This window comes from Oncorhynchus clarkii, chromosome 25 (genome assembly GCF_045791955.1).
Source record: "Oncorhynchus clarkii lewisi isolate Uvic-CL-2024 chromosome 25, UVic_Ocla_1.0, whole genome shotgun sequence".
NCBI classification, from domain to species: domain Eukaryota; kingdom Metazoa; phylum Chordata; class Actinopteri; order Salmoniformes; family Salmonidae; genus Oncorhynchus; species Oncorhynchus clarkii.
The window spans coordinates 12,274,279-12,300,882 of NC_092171.1; the positions used below are offsets into that span (position 1 = coordinate 12,274,279).

The window sequence follows — 26,604 nt, forward strand, 5'->3', positions numbered from 1 at the left end:
TTGGTGGAGGTCGGGGGATTGTGGAGGCCAGGTCATCTGATGCAGCACTCATCACTCTCCTTCTTGGTAAAATAGCCCTTCCACAGCCTGGAGGTGTGTTGGGTTGTTGTCCTGTTGAAAAACAAATGATAGTCCCACTAAGCTCAAACCAGATGGAATGGCGTATGGCTACAGAATGCTGTGATAGCCATGCTGGTTAAGTGTGCCTTGAATTCTAAATAAATCAGACAGTGTCACCAGCAAAGCACCCCCACACCATAACACCAACCCTATGCTTTACGGCGGGAAATACACATGCAGAGTTCATCCCTTCACCCACTCTGCTTCTCACAAAGACACAGCGGTTGGGACCAAAAATCTCCAATTTGGACTCCAGACCAAAGGACAAATTTCCACCAGTTTAATGTCCATTGCTCGGGTTTCTTGGCACAAGCAAGTCTCTTCTTATTAGTGTCCTTTAATAGTGGTTTCTTTGCAGCAATTCGACCACGAAGGCCTGATACACACAGTCTCCACTGAACAGTTGATGGTGATGTCTGTTACTTGAACTAATGTTTCCCTCAATCTTGACTAGTCTCCCAGTCCCTGCCGCTGAAGAACATCCCCACAGTATGATGCTGGCACCACCATGCTTCACCATGCTTCACCGTATGGATGGTGCCAGGGTTCCTCCAGACGTGACGCTTGGAATTCAGTCACTTTTCATCAGACCAGAGAATCTTGTTTTTCATGCTCTGAGAGTCCTTTAGGTGCCTTTTGGCAATCTCCAAGTGGGCTGTCGTGTATTTTACTGAGGAGTGGCTTCCGTCTGGCCCCTCTACCATAAAAGCCTGATTGGTGGAGTGCTGATGAGATGGAAGAACCTTCCAGAAGGACAACCATTTCCACAGAGGAACTCTGAAGCTCTGTCAGGGTGACCATCGGGTTCTTGGTCACCTTCCTGACCAAGGCCCTTCACCTCCGATTACTCAGTTTGGCTGGGTGGCAAGCTCTAGGAAGAGTCTACGTGGTTCCAAACTTCTATTTAAGAACGATGGAGGCCACTGTGTTCTTGGGGACCTTCAATACTACAGAATATTTTTGCTACCCTTCCCCAGATCTGTGTCTCGACACAATCCTATCAATCCTGGTTTTTGCTCTGACATGCATTGTCAACTGTGGGAAGTTATACAGACCGGTGTGTGTGTTTCTTTCCAAATCATGTCCAATCAATTGAATTTACAACAGGTAGAAACATCTCAAGGATGATCAATGGAAACAGGATTCCCCTGATCTCTAAAATTCGAGTCTCATAGCGAAGGGTCTGAATGCTTATGTAAATACGTTTTTTTTTTTTTGTGATTAAATTTGCAAAGATTTCTACAAACCTGTTTTCACTTGGTCATTATGGGGTATTGTTTGTAGATTGGGGGGGAGTATTTAATACATTTTTTTAATAAGGTTGTAATAAAATTTGGAAGAAGGGGAAGGGGTCTGAATACTTTCCAAACACGGTGTCTATACACAACCTTTCAAAAGTTTGGGTCTCTAAGAAATGTCCTTGTTTTCCTTGAAAGCATACATGAAATTAGTTGCAAAATGAATAGAAAACGTTGACCAGGTTGTAAAGGATTATTCTTTTATTTAAAAAAAAATAATTGTCCTAATTTGTCAAAGAATCCTCCACTTGCAGCAATTACAGCCTTGCGGACCTTAGGCATTCTAGTTGTCAATTTGTCGAGGTAATCTGAAGAGGTTTCACCCCATGCTTCCTGAAGCACCTCCCAGAAGTTTGATTGGCTTGATGTGTACTTCTTACGTACCATACGGTCAAGCTGACTGTGCTGGCCACTACATTATAGACAGAATATCAGCTGACTGTTTCTTCCCTAAATAATTATTGCATAGTTTGGTGCTGTGCTTTGGGTCATTGTCCTGTTGTAGGAGGAAATTGGCTCCAATTAAGCGCCATCCACAGGGTATGGCATGGTATTGCAAAATGGAGTGATTTACCTTCCTTCTTCAAGATCCCCTTTACCCTGTACATATCTCCCACTTTACCACCACCAAAGCACCCCCATACAATCACATTGCCTCCACCATGCTTGACAGATGGTGTCAAGCACTCCTCCAGCATCTTTTCATTTTTTCTGCATCTCACAAATGTTGTTCTTTGTGATCCGAACACCTCAAACTTAGATTTTTCTATCCATAACACTTTTTTCCCAATCTTCCTCTGTCCAGTGTCTTTTTTTGCTACTTTGCCGAGAAGGCCAGCATCCCAGAGTCGCCTCTTCACTGTTGATGTTGAGACTGGTGTTTTGCGGGTACTATTTAATGACGCTGCCAGTTGAGGACTCTGTTGTGCACCGGGGCCTGCCACTCCTCATTCTATTCTGGTTAGAGACAGTTTGTGCTCTTCTGTGAAGGGAGTAGTACACAGCATTGTACGAGATCTTCAGTTTCTTGAATATTTCTCACATGGAATAGCCTTCATTTCTCAGAACAAGAATGGACTGAGTTTCAGAAGAAAGGTCTTTGTTTCTGGCCATTTTGAGCCTGTAATCGAACTGACAAATGCTGATGCTCCAGACACTCACTTTGTCTAAAGAGGGCAAGTTTTATTGCTTCTTTAATCAGAACAACAGTTTCCAGCTGTGCTAACATAATTGCAAAATGATTTTCTAATGATCATTTAGCCTTTTTAAAATTATAAACTTGGATTAGCTAACACAAGATGCCATTGGAACACAGGAGTGATGGTTGCTGATCATGGGCTTCTGTACGCCTATGGGGATATTCCATAAAATAATCTCCTGTTTCCAGCTACAATAGTAATTTATATCATTAACAATGTTTACACCGTACATTATTTCTGATCAAACAGGTTGGAAAATTCCAGAAAATGATGTCATGGCTTTAGAAGCTTCTGATAGGCTAATTGACATCATTTGAGGCAATTGGAGGTGTTCCTGTGGATGTATTTCAAGACCTACCTTCAAACACAATGCCTCTTTTCTTGACATCATGGGAAAATCAAAAGAAATCAGCCAAGACCTCAGAAAATAAATTGTAGACCTCCACAAGTCTGGTTCATCCTAGTACGCAAGTATAAACACCATGGAACCACACAGCCATCATACCACTCAGGAAGGAGACTCGTTCTCCTAGAGATGAACGTACTTTGGTGCAAAAAGTGCAAATCAATCCCAGATCAACAGCAAAGGGCCGTGTGAAGATGCTGGAGGAAACGGGTACAAAAGTATCTATTTCCACAGTAAAACGTGTCCTATATTGACATAACCTGAAAGTCCACTCAGAAAGGAAGAAGCCACTGCTCCAAAACCGGCATTAAAAAAAGCCAGACTATGGTTTGCAACTGCACATGTGGACAAAGATCGTACTTTTTGGAGAAATGGTCTGATGAAACAAAAATAGAACTGTTGGTCATAATGACCATCGTTATGTTTGGGGAAAAAAGGGTGAGGCTTGCAAGCTGAAGAACACCATTCCAACCGTGAAGCACGGGGGTGTCAGCTTCATGTTGTGGGGATGCTTTTCTGCAGAAGGGACTGGTGCACTTCACAAAACAGATGGCATCATGAGGTAGGAAAAGGATGTGGATAGGTTGAAGCAACATCTCAAGACATCAGTCAGGAAGTTAAAGCTTGGTTGCAAATGGGTCTTCCAACTGGACAATGACCCCAAGCATACTTCCAAAGTTGTGGCAAAATGGCTTAAGGACAACGAAGTCGAGGTATTGGAGTGGCCATCACAACGCCCTGACCTCAATACTATAGAAAAGTTGTGGGCAGAACTGAAAAAGCCTGTGCTAGCAGGAGGCCTACAAACCTGATTCAGTTACACCAGCTCTGTCAGGAGGAATGGGGCAAAATTCACCCAACTTATTGTGGGAAGCTTGTGGAAGGTTACCTGCAACGTTTGACCCAAGTTAAACAATTTAAAGGCAATGCTACCAAATACTAATTGAGTGTGTGTAAACTTCTGACCCACTGGGAATGTGATGAAAAAAATTGAAATAAATCATTCTCTATTATTCTGACTTTTCACATTCTTTTTATTTTTTAATTTTTACCCCTTTTTCTCCCCAATTTCGTAGTATCCAATTGTTGTAGTAGCTACTATCTTGTCTCATCGCTACAACTCCCGTACGGGCTCGGGAGAGACGAAGGTTGAAAGTCATGCGTCCTCCGATACACAACCAACCAAGCCGCTGCTTCTTTAACACAGCGCACATCCAACCCGGAAGCCAGCCGGAGGAAACACCGTGCACCTGGCCACCTTGGTTAGCGCACACTGCGCCCAGCCCGCCACAGGAGTCGCTGGTGCGCGATGAGACAAGGACACCCCTACCGACCATGCCCTCCCTAACCCGGGCGACGCTAGGCCAATTGTGCGTCGCCCCACGGACCTCCCGGTCGCGGCCGGTTACGACAGAGCCTGGGCGCGAACCCAGGGACTCTGATGGCACAGCTGGCGCTGCAGTACAGCGCCCTTAACCACTGCGCCACCCGGGAGGCCGACTTTTCACATTCTTAAAATAAAGTGGTGATCCTAACTGACCCAAGACTGAGTTTTTACTCAGATTAAAATGTCAGGAATTGTGAAACTGAGTTTAAATGTATTTGACTAAGGTGTATGTAAACTTCAGACAAACACAGTGGGAAGAAAAAGTATGTGAACCCTTTGGAAATAGCTGGATTTCTGTATACATTGGTCATGACATTTGATCTGATCTTCATCTAGGTCACAACAATAGACAGTCTGCTTAAACTACAAACGATTTTACGTTTTCATGTCTTTATTGAACACCGTGTAAACATTCACAGTACAAGTATGTGAACATTTTTTATTTAATTTAACTGGTTGCCCCTACTTTGGCAGCAAAACCTCAACCAAACCTGTTCTGTGGTTGCGGATCGGACCTGCCCAATGGTCAGTAGGAATTTTGGACCATTCCTCTTTACAAAACTGTTTCAGTTACTGCTTTCTTGAGGTCATGCCACAGCATCTCAATCAGGTTGAGGTCAGGACTCTGACTGGGCCACTCAAGAAGGTGTATTCTCTTCTGTTGAAGCCATTCTGTTTTTGATTTACCTCCGTGTTTTGGGTCGTTGTCCTGTTGCATCAACCAACTTCTGTTGAGCTTCAATTGGCGGACAGATGGCCTAACATTCTCCTGCAAAATGTCTTAATAAAGACATTTATCTTGGGGCGGCAGGTGGCGTAGTGGTTAGAGTGTTGGGCCAGTAACCGAAAGGTTGCTAGATCGAATCCTAGAGCTGACATCTGTCGTTCTGCCCCTGAACATGGAAGTTAACCCACTGTTCATAGGCCGTCATTGTAAATAAGAATTTGTTCTTAACTGACTTGCCTAGTTAGGTTAAATTAAATAAAAAAAGTTGTAAAAATACACTTTCATTTTTCTTTTGACGATAGCAAGCTGTCCAGGCCCTGAGGTAGCAAAGCAGCCCCAAACCATGATGCTCCCTCCACCATAATTTACAGTTGGGATGAGGTTTTGATGTTGGTGTGCCATACTTTTTTTTTTTTTCTCCACATATAGGTTTGTGTGTTCTTTCCAAACAACTCCACTGTAGTTTCATCTGTCCACATAATATTTTGCCAGTAGCGCTGTGGAATTAGCAGGTGCACTTTTGCAAACTTCAGATGTTCAGCAATGGTTTTTTTGGACAGCAGTGGCTTCTTCCGTGGAGCACCATTCTTGTTTAGTGTTTTACGTATCGTAGACTGGTCAAGAGATGTTAGCATGTTCCAGAGATTTCTGTAAGTCTTTAGCTAACACTCTAGGATTCTTCTTTACCTCATTGAGCGTTCTGCGCTGTGCTCTTGCAATCATCTTTGCAGGACGGCCACTCCTAGGGAGAGTAGCAACAGTGCTGAACTTTCTCCATTTATAGACTATTTGTCTCACCGCGGACTTGAACATTAGGGCTTTTAGAGATACTTCTGTAACATTTTCCAGCTTTATACAAGTCAACAATTTCTTAATCTTAGGTCTTCTGAGATCTCTTTTGTTCGAGGCATGGTTGACATCAGGTAATGCTTTTTGTGAATATATTCTTTCATATAAGGAAATCAATCAATTTAAATAAATTCATTAGACCCTAATCTATGGATTTCACATGACTGGGAATACAGATATACATCTGTTGTTCACAGATTACATTAAAAAAAATAGGGACGTGGAACAGTAAACCAGTCAGTATCTGGTGTGACCACCATTTGCCTCATGCAGCGCGACATCTCCTTCGCATAGAGTTGATCACGCTGTTAATTGTGGAATGTTGTCCCACTCCTCTTCAATGGCTGTGCTAAGTTGCTGGATATTAGCGGGAACTGGAAAACACTGAAGGACACGTCGATCCAGAGCATCTCACATGCTCAATGGGTGACATGTCTGGTGAGTATGCAGACCGTGGAAAACTGGGACATTTTAATCTTCCAGGAATTATGTACCGATCCTTGCGACATGGGGCCGTGCATTATCATGCTGAAACATGATGTGGTGGCTGAATGGCACAGTAATGGGCTTCAGGATCTCGTCACGGTATCTCTGCATTCAAATTGCCATCAGTAAAATGCAATTGCGTTCATTGTCCATAGTTTATGACTTCCCATGTCATAACCCCACCATGGGACACTCTGTTTACAACATTGACATCAGCAAACCGTTAGCCCATACAACGCCATACACGTTGTCTGCCATCTGCCCAGTACAGTTGAAACCGGGATTCATCCGTAAAGAGCACACTTCTCCAGCTTGCCATTACCCATCGAAGGTGAGCATTTTCCCACTGAAGTCGGTTACGACGTCGAACTGCAGTCAGGTCAAGACCCTGGTGAGGATGACTAGCACACAGATGAGCTTCCCTGACATGGTTTCTGACAGTTTGCAGAAATTCTTCAGTTGTGCAAACCCACAATTTCATCAGTTGTCCGGGTGGCTGGTCTCAGACAATCCCGCTGGTGAAGAAACCGGATGTGGAGGTCCTAGGCTGGCGTGGTGACACGTGGTCTGCGGTTGTGAGGCCAGTTGGATGTACTGCCAAATTCTCTAAATTGATGTTGGAGGCGGCTTATAGTAGAGAAATGAACATTCAATTATCTGGTGGACATTCCTGCACTCAGCATGCTAATTGCACACTCCCTCAACTTGAGACATCTGTGGCATTGTGTTGTGACACAACTGCACATTTTTAGAGGCCTTTTATTGCCCCCAGCACAAGGTGCACCTGTGTAAGGATCATGCTGTTTAATCAGCTTCTTGATATGCCACACCTGTCAGGTGGATGGATTACCTTGGCAAAGGAGAAATGCTCACTAACAGGGATGTAAACTAATTTTTGCCCAGAAATTAAGAGAAATACTTTTTTTGTGCAAAATTTCTGGAATATTTTATTTCAGCTCATGAAACATGGGACCAGCACTTTACATGTTGCGTTTATTTTTGTTCACAGAATAATCATCTGTCATTGCTTTTGATGTTTTTGCCAAGTTAGTTGTGCAATTTTACATCTAAGATGTTTGGTGCAATATTTCTCAATAAAGAAAATTGAATGAAAAGGACTCATCTCTCGTTCAATGACAAAGAATTTATTGAAGTATCCCTACTGTTGACCAATCACCGACGAAGGGGTGTAGACTTTGGCCCCGAACTTCAGCTTGCCTCCGGGAAACATGCGCAAACAGCCGGAAAAACCCTTACCCAAGTCTAAAACAAACAAAAACATCACAAAATGTTGTCTTAATATATACACAAACTCTTACGAACTGTTTTGGATGGGAAGCAAGCAGACGTCTTTACAACTACCTGGGGAGGAGGGAGAGCAGGAAAGAGAGCAGATGACTGAAGGTTTATAAGAAGGGAAAGCTGTAAGACAGATGAGAAATTCAACAGAGCGAGGGAGAGCTATATTTCTCTGTCTTGAACTTAGACATATTTCATGTTAGATTCTCTATTTTGTGTCTTCTGTATATGTCACGTCCATGGAACAATAAAGATGTCTTAAAATAAAGGGATTTATCATTTTGGGGGTAAACCGGTTTCAGAATACTCTACTCATCAAATTCCCCTTTTTAGAGCTGGAATGGAACAAAAGCCTGCACACCCTGTAGCACTCTCCTGGACCTCAGGCCAGGGATGGCCACCCCTGCTCTAAAGTGTTCCCCACCATCCCTAATCCAAAGGGTTGTGCAATCACCCAAGGCTTGTTTTAGGGGCCTTAGCTTTTGAAGTGCTCTGACTGTAACAGCAGAACAAAAAAGTGCCACACAAATAAAACCCAACTCGACATGAATAGAGGTTTGATCGCCATTCTTATCCACCTCCTTTGACGGCACAATCAAACCACTTAATGTCAATGTTCTCGGGCAAGTCAGCCTCTCAGACCCCATTAGACTCACTGGGCCACGTCAGATGGAGGAAAATGTATCACTGGAGGAGAGGGGGGAAAGGGGGCCAGCCACCATGCAAGCACAAACTCACAGGGGTAAAAGAGACCACCACAGTGCACACACACACAAAGTGGTAGCGGGAGAAACTGGTCACACACACAACATGAGAACACACTCATGCAGAAATAGGCCACTCAGCTGGCCGGTGTAACACAGTCGTGCAGAACGAGCTGTGCTGGATACTGCTGCCCCAGGCTCCTGTTAGGCCATGGCACTCAATAGGAATGGAGAGTGTGTTTGGATGCATTTGTGTGTGTGTGTGCACAGTATATCACAGTGAAGGCCTTTTCAAAGTGAGGCACTTTCTCCTTCAGCTGCTCTGATAGGTAAAGCAGGATAAGGCCAGCTGAACCCTCTGACACACACACACACACACACACGAAATGCTTATGCTTATACACACAATCACCATCTAGGGGTGTCTGTTTGTGGTGCCAACATGCTCAGCTGTGAGCTTCGACCGTAAACCCAAGCTCACTCGCTCTAACTCTCTCACACACACACTTGCATTTCCGCATTAACAAGAGCTCACCATATGACATTGACTGTTTCTGTGTGTGGTTCAGTCAGTGAGGTTGTTGTGATGGTGTGTGCTGGGGTGTGCTGTTACTGTCTTAAACATGTCTGGGAACTCATGCGTCGCTGCACCCATTTGCGGGTGGGACTTTTTTTCTGGCATAAAGATCTTGAGTGCACCAATCAAGAACGATCAAAACAAACTCCAAATAGGGCAGGGAGGCCAACGCGTGCACACACACGGGTGGGAAGTTCTCTAAGTGCAGTGTTTTATTCCTCTAAATTTGTCTCGATTCATTACCGTCACATACTGCCTGAGCAATACTCATCGCTTCACAACCCACTAGCCTGAACAACTGGCCTCCTTTAGGCAACACAGTTACAATGGACAAGGATTGGTATGACATATGTAAATGTGATAAGTATTCAGACCCTTTACTCAGTACTTTGTTGAAGCACCTTTTGGCAGTGATTACAGCCTTGAATTGTCTTGTGTGATGCTACAAGCTTGGCACACCTGTATTTGGGGAGTTTTCCAATTTGTTCTCTGCAGATGCTCTCAAGCTCTGTCAGGTTGGAAGGGGAGCGTCGCTGCACAGCTATTTTCAGGTCTCCAGAGATGTCCGGGCTCTGGCTGGGCCACTCAAGGACATTCAGAGACTTGTCCCGAAGCCACTCCTGCATTGTCTTGACTCTGTGCTTAGGGTCGTTGTCCTGTTGGAAGGTGAACCTTCACCCCAGTCGGAGGTCCAGAGCGCTCTGGAGCAGGTTTTCATCAAGGATCTGTCTGTACTTTGCTTCGTTAATCTTTCCCTCAATCCTGACTAGTCTCCTAGTCCCTTCCTCTGAAAAACATTGCCATAGCATGACGCTGCCATCACAATGCTTCACCGTAGGGATGGTGCCAGGTTTCCTCCAGATGTGATGCTTGTCGTTCAGGCCAAAGAGCTCAATCTTGGTTTCATCAGAGCAGAGAATCTTGTATCTCATGGTCTGACAGTCCTTTAGGTGCCTTTTGGCAAACTCCAAGTGGGCTGTCGTGCCTTTTTACTGAGGAGTGGCATCTGTCTGGCCACTCTACCATAAAGGCCTGATTGGTGGAGTGCTGCAGAGATGGTTGTCTTTCTGAAATGTTCTCCCATCTCCACAGAGGAACTCTGGACCTCTGTCAGAGTGACCATCGAGTTTTTGGTCACCTCCCTGACCAAGACCCTTCTCCCCCGATTGCTCAGATTGGTCGAGCGGCCAGCTTTAGGAAGAGTCCTGGTCGTTCCAAACTTCTTCCATTTTTAAGAATGATGGAGGCCACCGTGTTCTTGGGGACCTTCAATGCTGCAGACATTTTTGCGTACCCTTCCCCAGATCTGTGCCTCGACAGAATCCTGTCTCGGAGCTCTACGGACAGTTCCTTCAACCTCATGGCTTGGTTTTTGCTCTGACATGCGCTGTCAACTGTGGGACCTTATATAGACAGGTGTGCCTTTCCAAATCATGTCCAATCAATTGAATTTACCACAGGTGGACTCCAAGTTGTAGAAACATCTCAAGGATGATCAGTGGAAACAGGATGCACCTGAGCTCAATTTCGAGTCTCATAAAGGGTCTGAATACTTATGTAAATAAAATATTTATGTTTTTAAATGTACAAAAATGTCTAAACCTGTTTTCGCTTTGTCATTATGGGGTATTGTTTGTAGATGGAAGAGAAATATTTTAATACATTTTTTAATAAGGCTGTAATGTAACAAAATGAGGAAAGAGAATGATGGGGACAGTGTTCTTATGCTTCTCTGTATTTTTTTTCTCTGTTATTGAGATGTCTCTCTCTCTCTCTGTTATCCAGCAAGTCACTGTTTACCCTCACTCTGCACGCATGCACAAATATATATATATATATATATATCTCACACACACACACACACCAGGATTCCCGTCATGAAAATGTGGCACTGGACATTTGACCGGCAGCATTTTAATACATATGCATTGGGGCTTCCACCCACTCAGAATGACAGAAAATCACATTTGGATGATGGTAATTCATCTTAACAGAACATGCAAGTCGAGGATGCAACGATGTGTGTCCTCACTGCAGACTTTGAAGATGCTAGAATAACTGTCCGCATTTTCCTTTTTGTCAGCCAACAAGATGAGTAACCGCAAAATCACTAGCCCATGCACAGTGGCGCTCGGTGCCATTTAAGATGAGAGAGGAAGAGCATGGCCTTATTTCTATTACAGAATATTGGATGACTGTGCAAATCATATTCCATTCACCCAGCTCATTGTAACATCCATAGGTTTAGGCTACTACATGATACGCAAATGTTCCCTGTACCCATCATGAGGTTGCTACAACCTAGCCAATGAATGAAAGATTACAACGTAGGTGCACAGGTCAAGAAAATGTATTGGAGTAATCAAGGTGACAGACAGTGACACATTCAATATCGCCTTGCACACTATTGCCTGCATCTAGTTGATATAGAGTGTAATTATTAGTCCAACAGTTGCAAATGAGAGCTTCTACTGTGCAAATTCAGTTACACTAGTGGACACATGCTCGTTGAACATCTCATTACAAAATCATGGTCATTTTATTGAGTTCTCCCCTTTTGCTGCCCTTTGCCACCCAGATTTGTCCGTCGGACTGCCAGATAAAAATACGCATTTCCACTGCTCCAGAGTCCAATGGCGGCGAGCTGCACACCACTCCAGCCGACTCTTGGCATTGCGCAGGGTGATCTTAGGCTTGTGTGCGGCTGCTCGGCCATGGAAACCCACTTCAGCTCCTGATGAACAGTTATTGTGCTGACATTGCTTCCAGAGGCAGTTTGGAACTCGGTGGTGAGTATTGCAATCGAGGACGCATGATTTTTACGCGCTACACACTTCAGCACTCGGCGGTCCCATTCTGTGAGCTTCTGTGGCCTACCACTTCGCGGCTGAGCCGTTGTTACTTTAAAACGTTTCCACTTCACAATTACAGTTGACCGGGGCAGCTCTAGTAGGGCAGAAATTTGATGAACTGACTTGTTGTAAAGGTGGCATCCTATGACGGTGGTGATTGCATGGCTGTGTGCTCTATTTTTATACACCTCTCAGCAGCAGGGGTGGCTGAAATAGCCGAATCCACTAATTTGAAGGGGTGTCCACATACTTGTTTATCCCAGTTTCATTCCGTATGCTTCCGTTTTTAAGAAACGTTGTTCAACAGAATCGGCAGAATGAATACACCCCTGATCACACACAAACAATATTTGGATTTTGCCAAAATTGGGTGCACTGCCTTTCCTTCTGACTGTACGCAATGCAATTATTTTTTTAAACAATCCACAAAACCCAAAGAAAGGCTAGGGGAAGCTAATAATCCTCTGTGGTCAAATCATGCTTTAGTAGCATATTTTGAATGATTTTATTTCTGTGTAGACAGGAGTAGGCTAATTAGGCTATCATTTTGGCAATTTTAATTCAATTTACTTATGTAAAGCTTAGCTTTCCCTAGCCTTATGGATGTGCCGCCTAAGTCAATCTACTATCCTCCATTGTAGAAAAGTTGACCTTCTGGTCAGCGGGTCAAGGAAAAAAATATCCCAAACAAACTCTGGGACAGAGTTTCATACAACCAGTAGGTTACATAAAAACACATTTAAAAAGCTGTGAATCTGATGCAACAGATCAGAACGTTTAGCTTAATGTTAATAAACTATTTGTTTCTTAACATTATTAGGCAGTATGCTACGTGTGAATGTGTCTTTTGGCTACTGGACACTGAAGGAAAGTTGATAACCAATAGAAGCTGAGAGAGAGACTACTGGTTTCAATGGCATGTGGAAGTCTTTTATAAAATAATTGCCTCCACGGATATGGTCGGACTTTGCCTGGCTACTTTGAAGCAACGTAAAACATGCCTCACAATATGTAGTGAAACATTCAGGTTTCAAATAATTAAGTAGCTACGGTATATGTTTTCAAAATGCATTCTGCCTCCAGCTCAATGCAAATTGGTGTGTGACGTACTGATGAAGCCTTCCTTCCATTGCCTATGCATTTGAATGGTGAATGGGAAGCGCGCTTCAATTACCAGTTGAGAAATGAAAATTGGAGTCCTTTTTTTTTTTTTTAAAGACACTGTGGCCCAAAAAACAGTTAACACACAATTGCATTAAGCATTTTTGCTCAATGATTTCGCTTCTCCCCAGACAATTTTCTGTTTTTCTATTTATTTTAACAGCCAGCATCCGGCTATTATCGGCTAATGGAAACCCTAACACACACAAACACGCGCCTGTTCTTATTGTACAAATTGCACACACAGACAGATGTTGTTTTGACATGCCCTCTGTGTGTATCTGTGTGTTAGATGTATGAACTCTTATGAGGTGACATTTAGACCGTCTAAAGCCCTCACACTGATCTCCTGACTATTAGTCAATTGCAAGGAAATCCCCTCTGTGTGCTTCGGTCTCACTGATTTTGTTTCGCTGATGGTGACTTTACCGTCTGTATACGGGAGGTGTGTGTGTGTGCCATTTTTATTTGAGCCCTGACATGCCTAAGGAACAGCACTAATCCCTTTTCACAGCGTTAAAGTGATAGACAGAGCAAATGAGTGGGATTTTGTGTTTTGCATTCAGCGTGTGTTTTCACAGAAGGCTCATTACACAAATTGCTAGGGCTTGAAGGCAAAAAATGCATGAAGACAAGCACTATTTAGTTAGCTAGTTGCTAGAACAGGAATGGACAAACTCCATCTTTCTAAGCCAGAGTGTCTGCTGGTGTTTCTTCTTCAAACCAGGAATTTTGTCTGTGTGTCCGGACTGTGCTCTGTGAAGGCTTTCTGTGAATATTTCATATCCTGGCCTAAATGTTGATGGAGCTTCTGACGGCAGCTCTCGCTCTCTCTCGCTCCTTTGATGGCTATTTAGAAATGAACAGGAACCTCTACAGATGTGTTTCTAGGGACTTTTCATAATAGGTAGTATAAGAAGTGTCTCAAACTGTTTCCCCTCCACAAACCAAACAGGCCTTTCACCTGTGGGAGGTGTGTGTGTGTGTGTGAGAAAGATTTACATGTAAGCTGAGCCTCGTCAAGCAGGTTCCCCCTGACCTCAACTGTAGCGTGGGAAACTGGAGCTGTGCCTGTTGGTTTGTGTATTTAGCAATCAGTCTCTCTCTTCCCCCATCCCTCCCTATCCCCCTCTCCTCCCTCAGCCCTTCCACCCCATGGTGAACCTGCAGTGTTCGGAGGGCCTGAGGATGTTCCTGTGTGCCCTCTACGCTCCAGTCTGTATAGAGTATGGCCGCGTGTCCATGCCCTGCCGAGCCCTGTGCCACCGCGCCAAGAGGGACTGCCACAAACTCATGGAGATGTTCGGTGTGACCTGGCCAGACGAGATAGAGTGTAGCAGGTACTGTTTGGGACCGTCCCTAGGTTGACCTTACAATAAAGATGCAGACCAAAGAATTAACTCTTAAGAGGATCTCTGCCTTTTGATTGACCATTAAGCGCTCACCCTGACCCTACCATAACCATTACCTATTCGCTCAACCATATCCTCTAAAAGGAAAGTAAAATGGACTGTCCAGACACCCTCACTGACCAGGGACACCACAATTACTTACCACCACAACCCCAACCACATTTTGTTCATCTTGGCTCTCTCTCCCTCCCTCGCTCCCCCCCAGGTTCCCAGACTGTGACGAGGCCTACCCCCGTGCTGTGGACCTGCAGACCAGCGTGGACCCAACAGACATCTCTCCCATCTCCATCCAGAGGGACTACGGCTTCTGGTGCCCCCGCGAGCTCAAGATGGAGCCAGACCTGGGCTACTCGTTCCTGGGCACGCGTGACTGCTCGGCCCCCTGCCCCAACATGTACTTCCAGCGCTCGGAGCTCACCTTCGCCCGCTACTTCATCGGCGTGGTGTCTATCGTGTGTCTCTCGGCAACGCTCTTCACCTTCCTCACGTTCCTCATCGATGTCACGAGGTTTCGCTACCCCGAGCGGCCAATCATCTTCTACGCCATCTGCTACATGATGGTGTCACTGGTCTTCTTTCTGGGCTTCCTATTGGAGGACAGGGTGGCATGCAATGCGGCGAACCCCGCCCAGTACCGGGCGTCCACCGTCACGCAGGGCTCACACAACAAGGTAGGTGACCCATCTGCTTAGTGATTGATTGATTAAATAATACATTATTTTCTCTCATGTTCATGGCTACTAGTGTACATCAAAAAAGGCAGAAGTTATGTTCCCAGTACACATGTAAAACATTATTCAGTCTTCTTCTCTAAGCCCTGTTCTTGTCCCCCCCCCTTCTCCCTCTCTCCACACCTCTCTTCTTTTCTCTCCTCTCTTCTCCTCTTCTCTTTTTCCTCTTCTCTTCTCCTCTTTCTCTCTCTCTCCTCCAGGTGTGCTCTCTGTTCTTTATGGTGCTGTATTTCTTCACCATGGCTGGCAGTGTGTGGTGGGTCATCCTCACCATCACCTGGTTCCTGGCGGCCGTTCCCAAATGGGGCAGCGAGGCCATCGAGAAGAAGGCCCTGCTCTTCCACACCTGCGCTTGGGGCCTGCCCGGCTGCCTCACCGTGGCCCTGCTGGCCCTCAACAAGATTGAGGGCGACGGTGTGAGTGGGGTGTGCTTCGTAGGCCTCTATGACGTCACAGCGCTGCGCTGGTTCCTGCTAGCACCGCTCTGCCTCAACGTGGCGGTGAGCGTTCATTCTATTAATATTTATTTAACTAGCTCCTTAACTGACTAAACAAAGTATAAATATATGCAATGTGAATAACTGAAGATGGCCCCTTCGACCAATAAGCCATGCTCTAATCTAAACTAGTCCCTGTCTATCTGCCTCTAGGTGGGTGTATCTCTGTTACTGGTGGGCATCGTGGCGCTGAACCGTGTGCGTATGGAGATCCCTCTGGAGAAGGAGAACCAGGACAAGCTGGTGAAGTTTATGATCCGTATCGGGGTTTTCTCTGTGCTCTACCTGGTACCTCTGCTCACGGTGATATCCTGCTACCTGTATGAAAACAGCAACAGGGCTGTCTGGGAGATCACCTGGGTCCAGGAGCGCTGCAGGGACTACCACATACCCTGTCCCTACCAGGTAGCTGTGTGTGTGCCCGTACTCGCACTGCTCGCTCGCTCACTCACTCTCTCTCTCTCTCTCGTACTCACTCTCTCTCTCTCTCTCTCTCTCCTCCCCTAGTTTACAGCTCCTATTACCAGTTCCTCTCTGCTTCCCAAGTTCTGTAACGCGCGCGCGCGCGCGCGCGCACGCACACACACACACACACACACACACACACACTCACTAACTTTACTCTGCCTAACCCAACTTCACAGTATAAAGTTTCATCCTCTGACTCCCAACCACTCTGCTTCCTCTTAATTAGTAAGCACTTGCAGTTAGGATGACCACATGTCCCGGATTGTGTGGGCAGTCACACATTTTGTCCCACGTCTTGCAACCAAACAATAATTTTATCAACAAATTAAAACACCAATAATTTAGGAAAAAAAATCTATTTGTGCCGTATTTCAGTCAGACTTCACATTCACTAGCTAGGTTTCCATCCAATTGGCGACAGAGAATTTCATGAGAATATTCTAGAATCCACCAAACTGACTTGTTACAGATAAAAATCAGTGCACGATGTCGTAGTACACACAATGTACATTTTCGCTTAAGTTTTCATTTACCGAATAAAAATCAACATTATCTTTCCAATGCATTTTTAACTCTACCGACAGTTTTGTCATGAAAACCTTTGTGTTAAATAGCAAACGTGCTTACTCTTGGCACGTGCGCTCTAGCCAACAGCTCTCCGATAGTGCAGTTAAACTAGTCTATGTGAGATTATTATGGACAAGGGCGAGAATATTTGTATTTGTCAAACGGCAGTCAAGCATCGATCATCATGTCACCCGAATAAGACACTCTATTTATTGGAAAGCAGTATCAAGCTTATTACTGTGCACTTTCACCACCCTGTGAAGTTCATCCTAAATGATTTCATCTGTAGCCTAGTAAGTCGTAGTGGGAGGACCACACACCATATCATCACTTGACTTTACTTCGATATGATGGTTATTATATCGATATTTGCCCATAAAGGCGCTTCCACCGCCATTTCTCGCATAATGAATGTCTCCGACATAAACAGATCCCACCATGTCGAACGAACACGTCTGCCAGCGGTTATAAAACTGTACCGAAACTTCCTGATTCTATCACACCTGTTATGATTTATTTTTTATACTGTACTGTGGATGGAAACGTGGTTACTGATGAGAATTACGATTCCAACTACGACTCCCTTCCTAACTGTTTTACATTCCCTGAGACCAACCAGAAATGTTTCCTTGGCCAAATATTCCCAGATTTTCCTAAAACAGCCACACATTTTGTGCAAGGTAAAAGTGTAGGCTAGGTGCGCTTCAATTTGCTCGCTTGGTGCTTGCTTTTTGTTTGTGTGTGTGTGTGTGTGTGGGGGGGGGGGGGGGGGGGGGGGGGGGGGGGTGCTGTTTTTATTCATGTAGGCTACACTGACCCGCGAAATCATTCCATTGTCCTGCATTTTGGTGTTTTAAATGTGGTCACCCTATCTGCAGTGTGTGTAGGTTGTTGAGAGTTAGCTGGGGGAAGGGAAAGAGGAATGATTGCTTCCTTCTCTCTCTCTTTCTCTCTCTGAGGGCTTGTTCAGTCACGCTTAGCTGGCCGTATTGTGTGATGCCTCTGTAATGGTTGTGGGAAGAGACGGGGAAGGGGGGAGGATAAGGTTGTTTTGTCATCGGGCACTAAATGAATAACAGAATGCAACACTTGTGCTCACTCACACTGTCTCTATTGGACATACACCGACCACACAGATTACCAGTTGGTGAAAGCCTTTCATCTTCCCGGCCGATATCAATTTAAAGTGGATGTGTATCTGCCTCTGCAATAGAGAGGTTACGTTATTATTAAAAAAGTTGTGAAGAATGAACATTACAGCTGCAATAGTACTAATAATACTGTTTGTCTCTGTTTCTCTCTCACTCTCAATTCAATTTCAAATGCTTTATTGGCATGATGGAAAATTGTCAGGAAAAGCTTATATATATATATAGTATGAAGTTGAATTGATTCATGTGATGTGGGAGCTCTGCTCGAGAGTGAAAGCGCTGGTGTGTGTGGAATATAGGGTACGAGCAGGTGCTAGTGCTTAGGTTTGTCTGCTGTATGAGGGTGTGTGTATGGCCTCCCCATGCTGTGAACCCCTCTGTATCTCATAGTCGCTCTGGAATTCCAATTTTGCTCCATGTCACCTGATCGCGCCCAAGGAGGTCCCTGCGTGTGTGTGTTTTAACCTCTGTGTGTGTGGCACATTTTCATCGGTGATGCTGTTTATCGCCACAAGAGGGAGTTGTGTTTTTAGACGACAGGTAGCAACCCGTCTGACTCTCTCCCTTACACACACACACACACACACACACACACACACACACACACACACTGGGTTGGCATGTGCAGAAGGGATGATTGTCTTTGGGCAGTGAGCAGTGCATTCGCTCTCTGTTAGGTTGAGTAGTTGTTTTGATCTGCCAGTGTTTCTGATCACACACACACATACACTGGCCGTGTCCGAATACCCTTACTTGCGTTCTAAATAGTAGGCATTTTGGGTATGTGAAAAAAGTATGTTTTATGGTATGTGCAATATTGAAAATGTAGTATGCTTTAAATGCCAGGATGTGAAACTCATGTTGGCATTCCATCCAGTAGAACTATTAAGGATGAGAATCAGCCGAGGGGACGCGCTGTACCAAAATGAACCCATTGCGTGAATCAAAGCAATTGTGTTTTAGATGAGGCAATCTCAGTAGGATGACCCTAATGTGTTGTTTTAAAAAAAAACAGTATGTTTAAAAAGTATGTAGTATTATTAGTACAAGCTAAGCAGTTTTTGTCAATTTTGGACAAGTCACTCACCCCCCCCTCACTCCCCCTCTCTGTCTAGGTTGAGCAGACCAGTCACCCAGAGCTGACCCTGTTCCTCATTAAGTACATGATGATGCTGGTGGTGGGGATTCCTTCGGTTTTCTGGGTGGGCAGCAAGAAGACCTGCTTCGAATGGGCCAGCTTCCTACAAGGACGCAGACGCAAAGAGTAAGCAGAGAGAGTGTTTGTGTGTGTGTCTGAAATTACGATGCCACGAGCAGCACCTCAGATATTGCGATGAGCGAAGTTTAGCCTCTCGTGTCAACGCTCTTAGTTGTTGCGGAAATTGACCCACTATGCTGTTTACTTTGTGCACCTACGTCATATCGCTGGTCCTACCTTAAATGTGTGTATTTATAATTTCAAGCCGGTAAGTTGTCTACTTAGTAGTGTAGAACCACTCGCTAGAAAATATAAAAATGAACATTTTGAGCAACGTGGATGTGAAAATGTAATTTGGTATAAATTGCATAGGCTTAAAAGCCTTATTCCATCCTAGCACAAACACACGCACACACTTCCCATAACCCGGTCTCCATGGTGATTAGGTTATTTTCTGCACCTGTTCTCCCACCCTCAATTACAGAACATTAACCCCTTCCTCCTCCGCTCGCCCCAACACTCTCTCCTTCCTTCATCTCTCCATCTCTTCTCTGCGTCTCTCCCACCCCTCTGCCTTCCCTCTTTCCCTGCCATCCTCCTTGTGTCACTCACTTTCTCTCCCCACTCTCTGCCATCCCTCCTCTTCTGCCTTGCCCCTCTCCCTCCCTCACCCTCCACTCACTCCATGTCCTCTGATGCCTCACCCCTCTCACCCACCAACTTCTCTCTCCCTGCACACCTCCCTCCCCCTCTCCCCTCCCTTCTGCAGTAGTGGGGTGAATGAGAGCAGACAGGTGCTCCAGGAGCCAGACTTTGCCCAATCTCTACTGAGAGACCCCCACACCCCCATCATCAGGAAATCACGGGGAACCTCCACCCAGGTAAGACTGGCACCATGACCTTGTCACCTCACATGTTTCTAACCGTAATAATAATGTTATGTAATATAATATCACCCTAACTAATTCCTGTTTTTAATTCCTAATCCCACCTCCCTGCCCTCCAGGGCACCTCCACCCACGCCTCTTCCACTCATCTGGCCATTCTGGAAGAGCCTGATGACCCTAGACACGCCCCCGACGACCGTGGACCAATCCACTCTCTGGGCCACGCCTCCTCCACCCGCAGCAAGGCTGGCAGTGTGCACAGCAAGACCAGTTACCATGGCAGCCTGCATCGCTCCCGAGATGGACGGTAGGAGAGGGAGAAAAGGAGGGAGGGTTGGCTACAGATGCCACCGTATATATGAGCAGTTTTTACAGTCAAAAATGATTACGTGATAAAACTGGAATCAGGCTTCCCTGTTTTAGATATGGCACCTCAAGAGATCCTCTGTTTGTATACAGCTTCTTATCCATCTGTTATATAACTGAGATAAAAGTTCCTGACTATATTAGACTTCATGAGTTTAGAGAGCATAGCTGACATACCTGCTGGTGTGGGTGCTGTACACAAAGTGCTGAGCTACTGAACTAACCTCTCCTTCCCCTCTCTTTCCTCAACCCCCAGCTACACCCCCTGTAGTTACAGAGGCGGCGAGGAGCAAACAATACCCCCCCACAGCAGCATGCCTCACCTCGACCATCCGCTGTCCACTCACAGCAGCCTCCACCGACTGGAATCCCAATCACGGCACAGTAGCCAGCGTGATCTCGTCGTTGCCTCACCCACCCGTATCACCCACGGGACGAGCGGTGGCCGCGTTGCTAATGATGACGATGGAGCCAGCGCCTGACCGGAATCAGGAAATGTCATCACCGCGGAACAGGAAGTTGTGAGTTGTTGACCCGCTCCCCACCTTTGACAGACACATAGGTTCCTCCCATTCAGGAGGGGTGTGAGGGGGTGTGGCCTTCAGTTTGACTGACAGATGGATCACTCCTGGACAGCCTTTCACTGAGGTTGCTAATTAGCGAGATGCTAATTGCTAACCCTCAGTCAAGCAGTTGACATTGGACTGGGCTCCCTACAGAGAGACTGGATACAGAGACCGAGAGCCAGCCCACTATGGATGACGTGGGTTGTGTACGTGGGTTGCAACCAAAATTATTTTCATTCCGATTAACTGTTCCAATCAGCAAAATGAAGTTATGAACCGGTTCGAATCCCCCAAAAAGTATGTTTTATATAGGTCCTTTCTGTTCCTTTTTTAAATCTGAATTTTTTATTTTTTAAAAACATTTAGCTCGACATTAAATGACTTCACCAATGAATGGAGCAGCTTGCTATGGAGTGGGCATGCTATGTACATGCATTGGACAGACAAGTGTTGTGTAGTGTAAGAGATGAGACTGAAATTTTGCAGGTGAGAAGAGTGCTGGGCATGAAGAGCTGGGCATCTTGTTGTTATGACATACATTATCTGAGTTAGGCCCACATAATTATACCTACGGAGGAGGAGCTTCTATGAAGGAACTTTGAATGTCTTTGAACTTCAGAGAGTTGGGTTGACTAACGTTGAACCAGAGCTAGCCCTTGACCATGACTCGTTTCCATGACATTACACATAATTCCGCCTAGACCAGCACTAGCTAGCTAGCTAGCGAACACGCTTGTGTGTGGCACCAGAGATAAAATGTTAAAAAAACTGCATTTTGTAGTTAATAAATCCAATGTGAAACCTGATAACTATCCTTAACTACCATTGAACAAGTTAATCCATTGGTCTCTAATAAAAATATCTGAATCATTTTCAGCTGGCAGGCAGGCAGACACTGGAATACATTTCGGAGTGACAAAGCGAGGGCTTTGTATAGGTGCTTGGTTGCAATTTTTTGTGGGACTGGGAAAAAAAATGCCCGTAAAATAACATTATTAACCAGTTCCCATTCTTTTAAAATAACGGTTCTGATCCAGAACAGTATAGATCACTTTCATTCTCGGTTCTGTCCCTCAATGTTTTGTTCTTTTACGGTTTTCGGTTCTGTTCCCTGAACTGGTTCCAACCCCTGGTTGTGTATGTACTCTGATACACACAAAGCGATTAGGAGATGAGCTGTCAATGTCTGTGTTACGGTGCTGTTGTGCTGTGGCTGTGAAACTACTATTATTTTTTGTTATACTGTGAAGATTGGCTGTGAATACTGCTGAAAAGATGAGCGACGAGTATTTGTGTGCTTGCGTGTGTACATGCAGTGCGGTACATTAAACCGCGTTATACTCCCACCAGGTGGAGAAAAAGGAGAGGAGCGTATAAGAGAGGAAGCGAAGGAAGCTAGGGGAGAAAGTGTAGCTTTGAAACAACCCTTAGGCACTCCTGTTGATTTCATATGGTCATTCCTTCACCTTGCCTTCCGATGGACTCGGTGGAATTCATACCATGTTGCTGCTGGTGTTCATTGGGAATAGTTTCAATTTGGCATTCAGAAAGCTACGGAAGAATGATCGAAAGGGAAGGAGAGGGAGGGAGGGCGCTCAGTTTGCTGCTGCTCCAGAGCTTTACAGAGGAATGTGGGGGGACTTATTAAGGGGGGTGGGATTTGTGTGGAGGGGGGATGTACATAAAGTCTTTACTACTGACAAGAGGGCTCTGTGAAACGACAGAGGGCCTGTTCCCCCAACACTGGAATAATGGACTACTAGAGGAATACACCGGGGAGGAGGAAAGGAGAGGGGGAGAAAGGAAAATGTATTATAAGGGAAAGATGGAGCTTTAATCCTGTTTCTCTTTCTTGCGTTCTCTCTTTTTTTTCATATCTGTCTCTCACTAATGCACATACAACTGTATGTAGTGCTCCCCATCATGGCCTTAGTGTTCTCATCACCACGAGGGATGTTTCTCACAACCCCTTAAAATCTCTCAGCCTACCTCACCTCTACCCCCAGCCTTACCTGTGAACACCACACACACCCACCACAATGTACAATAAACCCACCCTTGCCTCTAACCCAGCCTACCTCATCAGTCCAGAGGTACCTTCAACCATGCCTGCCTCTCCCCAGTCACCTGATTGCTGCTTCTGCTATTGTGTCTTAATATTTCACTGCTGCTCGTGTGTGTGTGTGTGTGTGTGTGTGTGTGTGTGTGTGTGTGTGTGTGTGTGTGTGTGTGTGTGTGTCTGCCTGCCTGCCTGCCTATGTGCGTGTGTCTGGAAACTGTATCCTGACTTCTACTTTGGTGTTTTTCCACCTGATGCCTAATACTTTACCCATGGTGCTTCACCACACGGAATTGCTCGTCAAGGACGTGTCCACTGGGCGCCTCAAGATACATGTGCTTCTGCCTGTCTGTCTTTCTGTTGTGTGTTGTTGAGCAAAGTAACATATTTTGGCATGTCTATCAGGGATTGGTTTTGTCAATTGCATTGTAAACAATTACATTATGCAGTTCCCATATTTCCAGTACCATGTAAAAATGTAGGCTTACAGTCAAATAAATTGACGGTGCTTGTGTGTGTAAAGGTGGACTGAAGTGCTCTGCGTGTGGATTCAGACACTTAAATTCCCTTCTGTGCCTGCTTGTTTGACTGACTGTGCTCCAGTTGCCTCCTCACTCTCACTCACCTTCAGTCGCCTAAGCTCTTGGCCTTAACCCTGGTCCTGGAGTGACCAGGTGTTGCAGGGTTTAGATCCAACCAGGCACCATATCTCTTATCACCTCTCCAATTGAGTTAATTGATCAATATCTGATTGACTATATTTCACCTTCATGTCTCCTAGGTCTGAAGCAAAAAAATGTCAACTCAAAAACCTGCAGCATTCCAAGACCTGGGTTTTCTACCCCCACACTAGGGGATTGGAACGATAGCTTACTCTGTATTCGGGATGAGGGACATATGTTGTACCTAGTTCCGCTTGCTCTCTCTCTGCTCTCTCTGTACATATCACAGCTTTCCTATAGGAAGAAAATAAAAGATAGAGCACTTTAACTGTGGTTAGCTCTGTCTGAATGTGTATAGATGTCAAGTACAATTATAGAGTTATGCAAGAATTGAAATAAAGCTTTTTGTATGAAATGTGTTTGGGATCATTGGTTGGGGTGTGTCTGGGCAGAGATACTGTGGATATAATGATAAGATGCTTGTCTCTGCCCTAACAATGGGATATTTCGTGGTCCACAGAGCGGACCGGGGGTCTGTCAAGCTCCCGTCTATTCATCTCTTTGGATTTGGTGAATACATCTCGTAATTTTGAATACTTAAAAAAAAAAATGTATATTCGATGAGGGGTGTTGATGTCAACCGCCTGTATTCAATGGGGAGTGAGATGCCATGCTAGCTTCATGAATATGCAAAGACCGTCTTGACTTTAAACTCCAATTATAATGTTTTTTTCTCAGTTACCGGGATGTCACGTGCATCACATATCAGTACACTGTGTGCAGCTCACACTGCACTATCAACTCAAACATAAATATCACTGTCATGTCTACCTCTGTTTTTATTGCTTTACTGGGATGCTTATCAATCAGGAATCCTATAAAAGTGGGGAAAAAAGCCACATTAGCATATGTAGCCTAAGAAACAAGGTTCATGAAATCAATAACTTGCTAGTAACATAACATTCATATACTGACTATTTCTGAAACTCACTTAGATAATACCTTTGACAATACAGCGGTATCAATACATGGTGTCAACATCTTCAGAAGAGACAGGAATGCCAATGGTGGATGTATTGCCGTGTATGTTCAGTCATATTTCTGTAAAGCTTAGAGAGGATTGCATGTCAAATGCTGTTGAAGTAATATGGCTTCAGGTTCACCTGCCTCACCTAAAGCCCATTCTTGTGGGAAGCTGCTATAGACCAAGTGCTAACAGTCAGTATCTGGATATTATGTGTGAAATGCATGATTGATGTGATTTCAAGAGGTACTGTATATTTTCTTGGTGACCTAAATATTTACAGGCTTTCATCAAGCTGCCCACTCAAGAAAAAGCTTCAAACTGTAACCTGAACCAGGTTGCAGGCATTGGTTATCAGTCAACCTACCAGGGTATTTACAAACAGCACAGGAATGAAATCATCCACATGTATTGATCACATTTTTACTAATGCTGCTACTCTATAGCAGTATAAACATCCATCGGATGTAGTGATCTACGATATAGTAGCCATATCTAGGAAAACCAATGTTCCAAAGGCTGGGTCTATGAGGTCATTAAAATAAGTTTTGTAGTGATTCCAATGTTGAAAATGTAAAGAATATTTTCTGGTCTGGGGTGTGTAATGAGGAGCAACCAGACGCTGCACTTGACACATTTATGAAATTGCTATTTCAGGTTACTAATAATCATGCACCCATTTAAGAAAATGAATGTAAAAACGGTTACATCTCTGTGGATTGATGAGGAATTTAACAATTGTATGGTTGAGGCAAAAGGAATGTTAAGTCTGGCTGCACAGGTATTTGGCAAATGTGACTAAACTGAACAAAAAGAAGAAACTGTACTGTAAAACCAAGAAATTATATAAAGAATGCTAGTATAAAGCATTGGAGCTCTTGAAATGAAATGTTAGGATTTTTTAGATACAATGCTATTTCACAGTAAACAAATTAAAAACAGATTTTCAGAACGCTTATAAGGAAGGGCGTTCAACATGTATGGACGGCACTTACACAAATGTCTGATTGGCTTCGAGAAATTGATAAAAAGATTGTGGGAGCTGTTTTGTTAGACTTTAGTGCAGCTTTTGACAATGTCGATCATAATCTGCTGCTGGAAAAATGTATGTGTTATGGCTTTACATCCCCTGCTATATTGTGGATTGAGAGTTCCCTGTCTAACAGAACACAGAGTGTGTTATTTTAATGGAAGCCCCTCCAACATAATCCAGGTAGAGTCAAGCATTCCCCAGGGCAGCTGCCCCTTGCCTTTTCAATCTTTACTAATGACATGCCACTGGCTCGGAGTAAAGCCTGTATGTCTATGTATATGATGATGACTCAACACTGTTCACTTCAATCTACCACAGCAAGTGAAATCACTGCAACACTTAACAAAGAGCTGCAGTCAGTTTCAGAATGGGGGACAAGATATGTTAGTCCTAAATATTAAAAAACCTAAAAGCATTGCATTTGGAAAAAGTCATTCACTAAACCATAAACCTCAAGTAAATATTGGAATGAGTAATGTGGAGATTGAGCAAGTTGAGGAGACCAATTGCTTGGAGTAAACCCTGCATTGTTAACTGTCATGGACAAAACACAAGCTAAGATTGGTAGAGGTCTGTCCATGATGAAGCTCTGCCTTAACAACACTATCAACAAGGCAGGTCCTACAGGCCCTAGTTTTGTCACACCTGTATTATTGTCCAGTTGTATGGTCAGGTGCCACAAAGAGGGACTTAGGCAAATTACAATTGGCAAAGAACAGGGCAGCACTGCTGGCCCTTAAATGTACACTGAGAGCTAACAATAATATGCATGTCAATCTCTCCTGGATCAAAGTAGAGGGGAGATTGACTTCATCACTACTTGTATTTGTAATAGGTATTGACATGTTGAATACACCGAGCAGTCTGTTTAATAAGGATCTGCCCCTTTTTTTCACCTAAAATGGCATACCCAAATCT

At 44.6% G+C, this 26,604-nt stretch overlaps 1 protein-coding gene across 2 annotated transcripts in view; it reads left to right on the plus strand.

Annotated features, from left to right (window-relative positions):
• The window catches only part of LOC139383713 (frizzled-3-like), a 36,786-nt gene extending 12,747 nt beyond the window's left edge, over positions 1-24,039 (plus strand). Inside the window, exons 3-10 of one of the 2 annotated variants that reach the window (XM_071128268.1) lie at positions 14,209-14,405; positions 14,683-15,148; positions 15,409-15,708; positions 15,859-16,110; positions 19,007-19,155; positions 19,859-19,970; positions 20,096-20,283; positions 20,599-24,039. In XM_071128268.1, coding sequence (XP_070984369.1) covers positions 14,209-14,405; positions 14,683-15,148; positions 15,409-15,708; positions 15,859-16,110; positions 19,007-19,155; positions 19,859-19,970; positions 20,096-20,283; positions 20,599-20,824 — 1,890 coding nt within the window. In that variant the 3' untranslated portion in view covers positions 20,825-24,039. The remainder of the gene's footprint in view (positions 1-14,208; positions 14,406-14,682; positions 15,149-15,408; positions 15,709-15,858; positions 16,111-19,006; positions 19,156-19,858; positions 19,971-20,095; positions 20,284-20,598) is intronic. The other variant, XM_071128267.1, reaches the window with a different exon arrangement.
• The last annotated feature ends 2,565 nt before the right edge of the window (positions 24,040-26,604 follow it).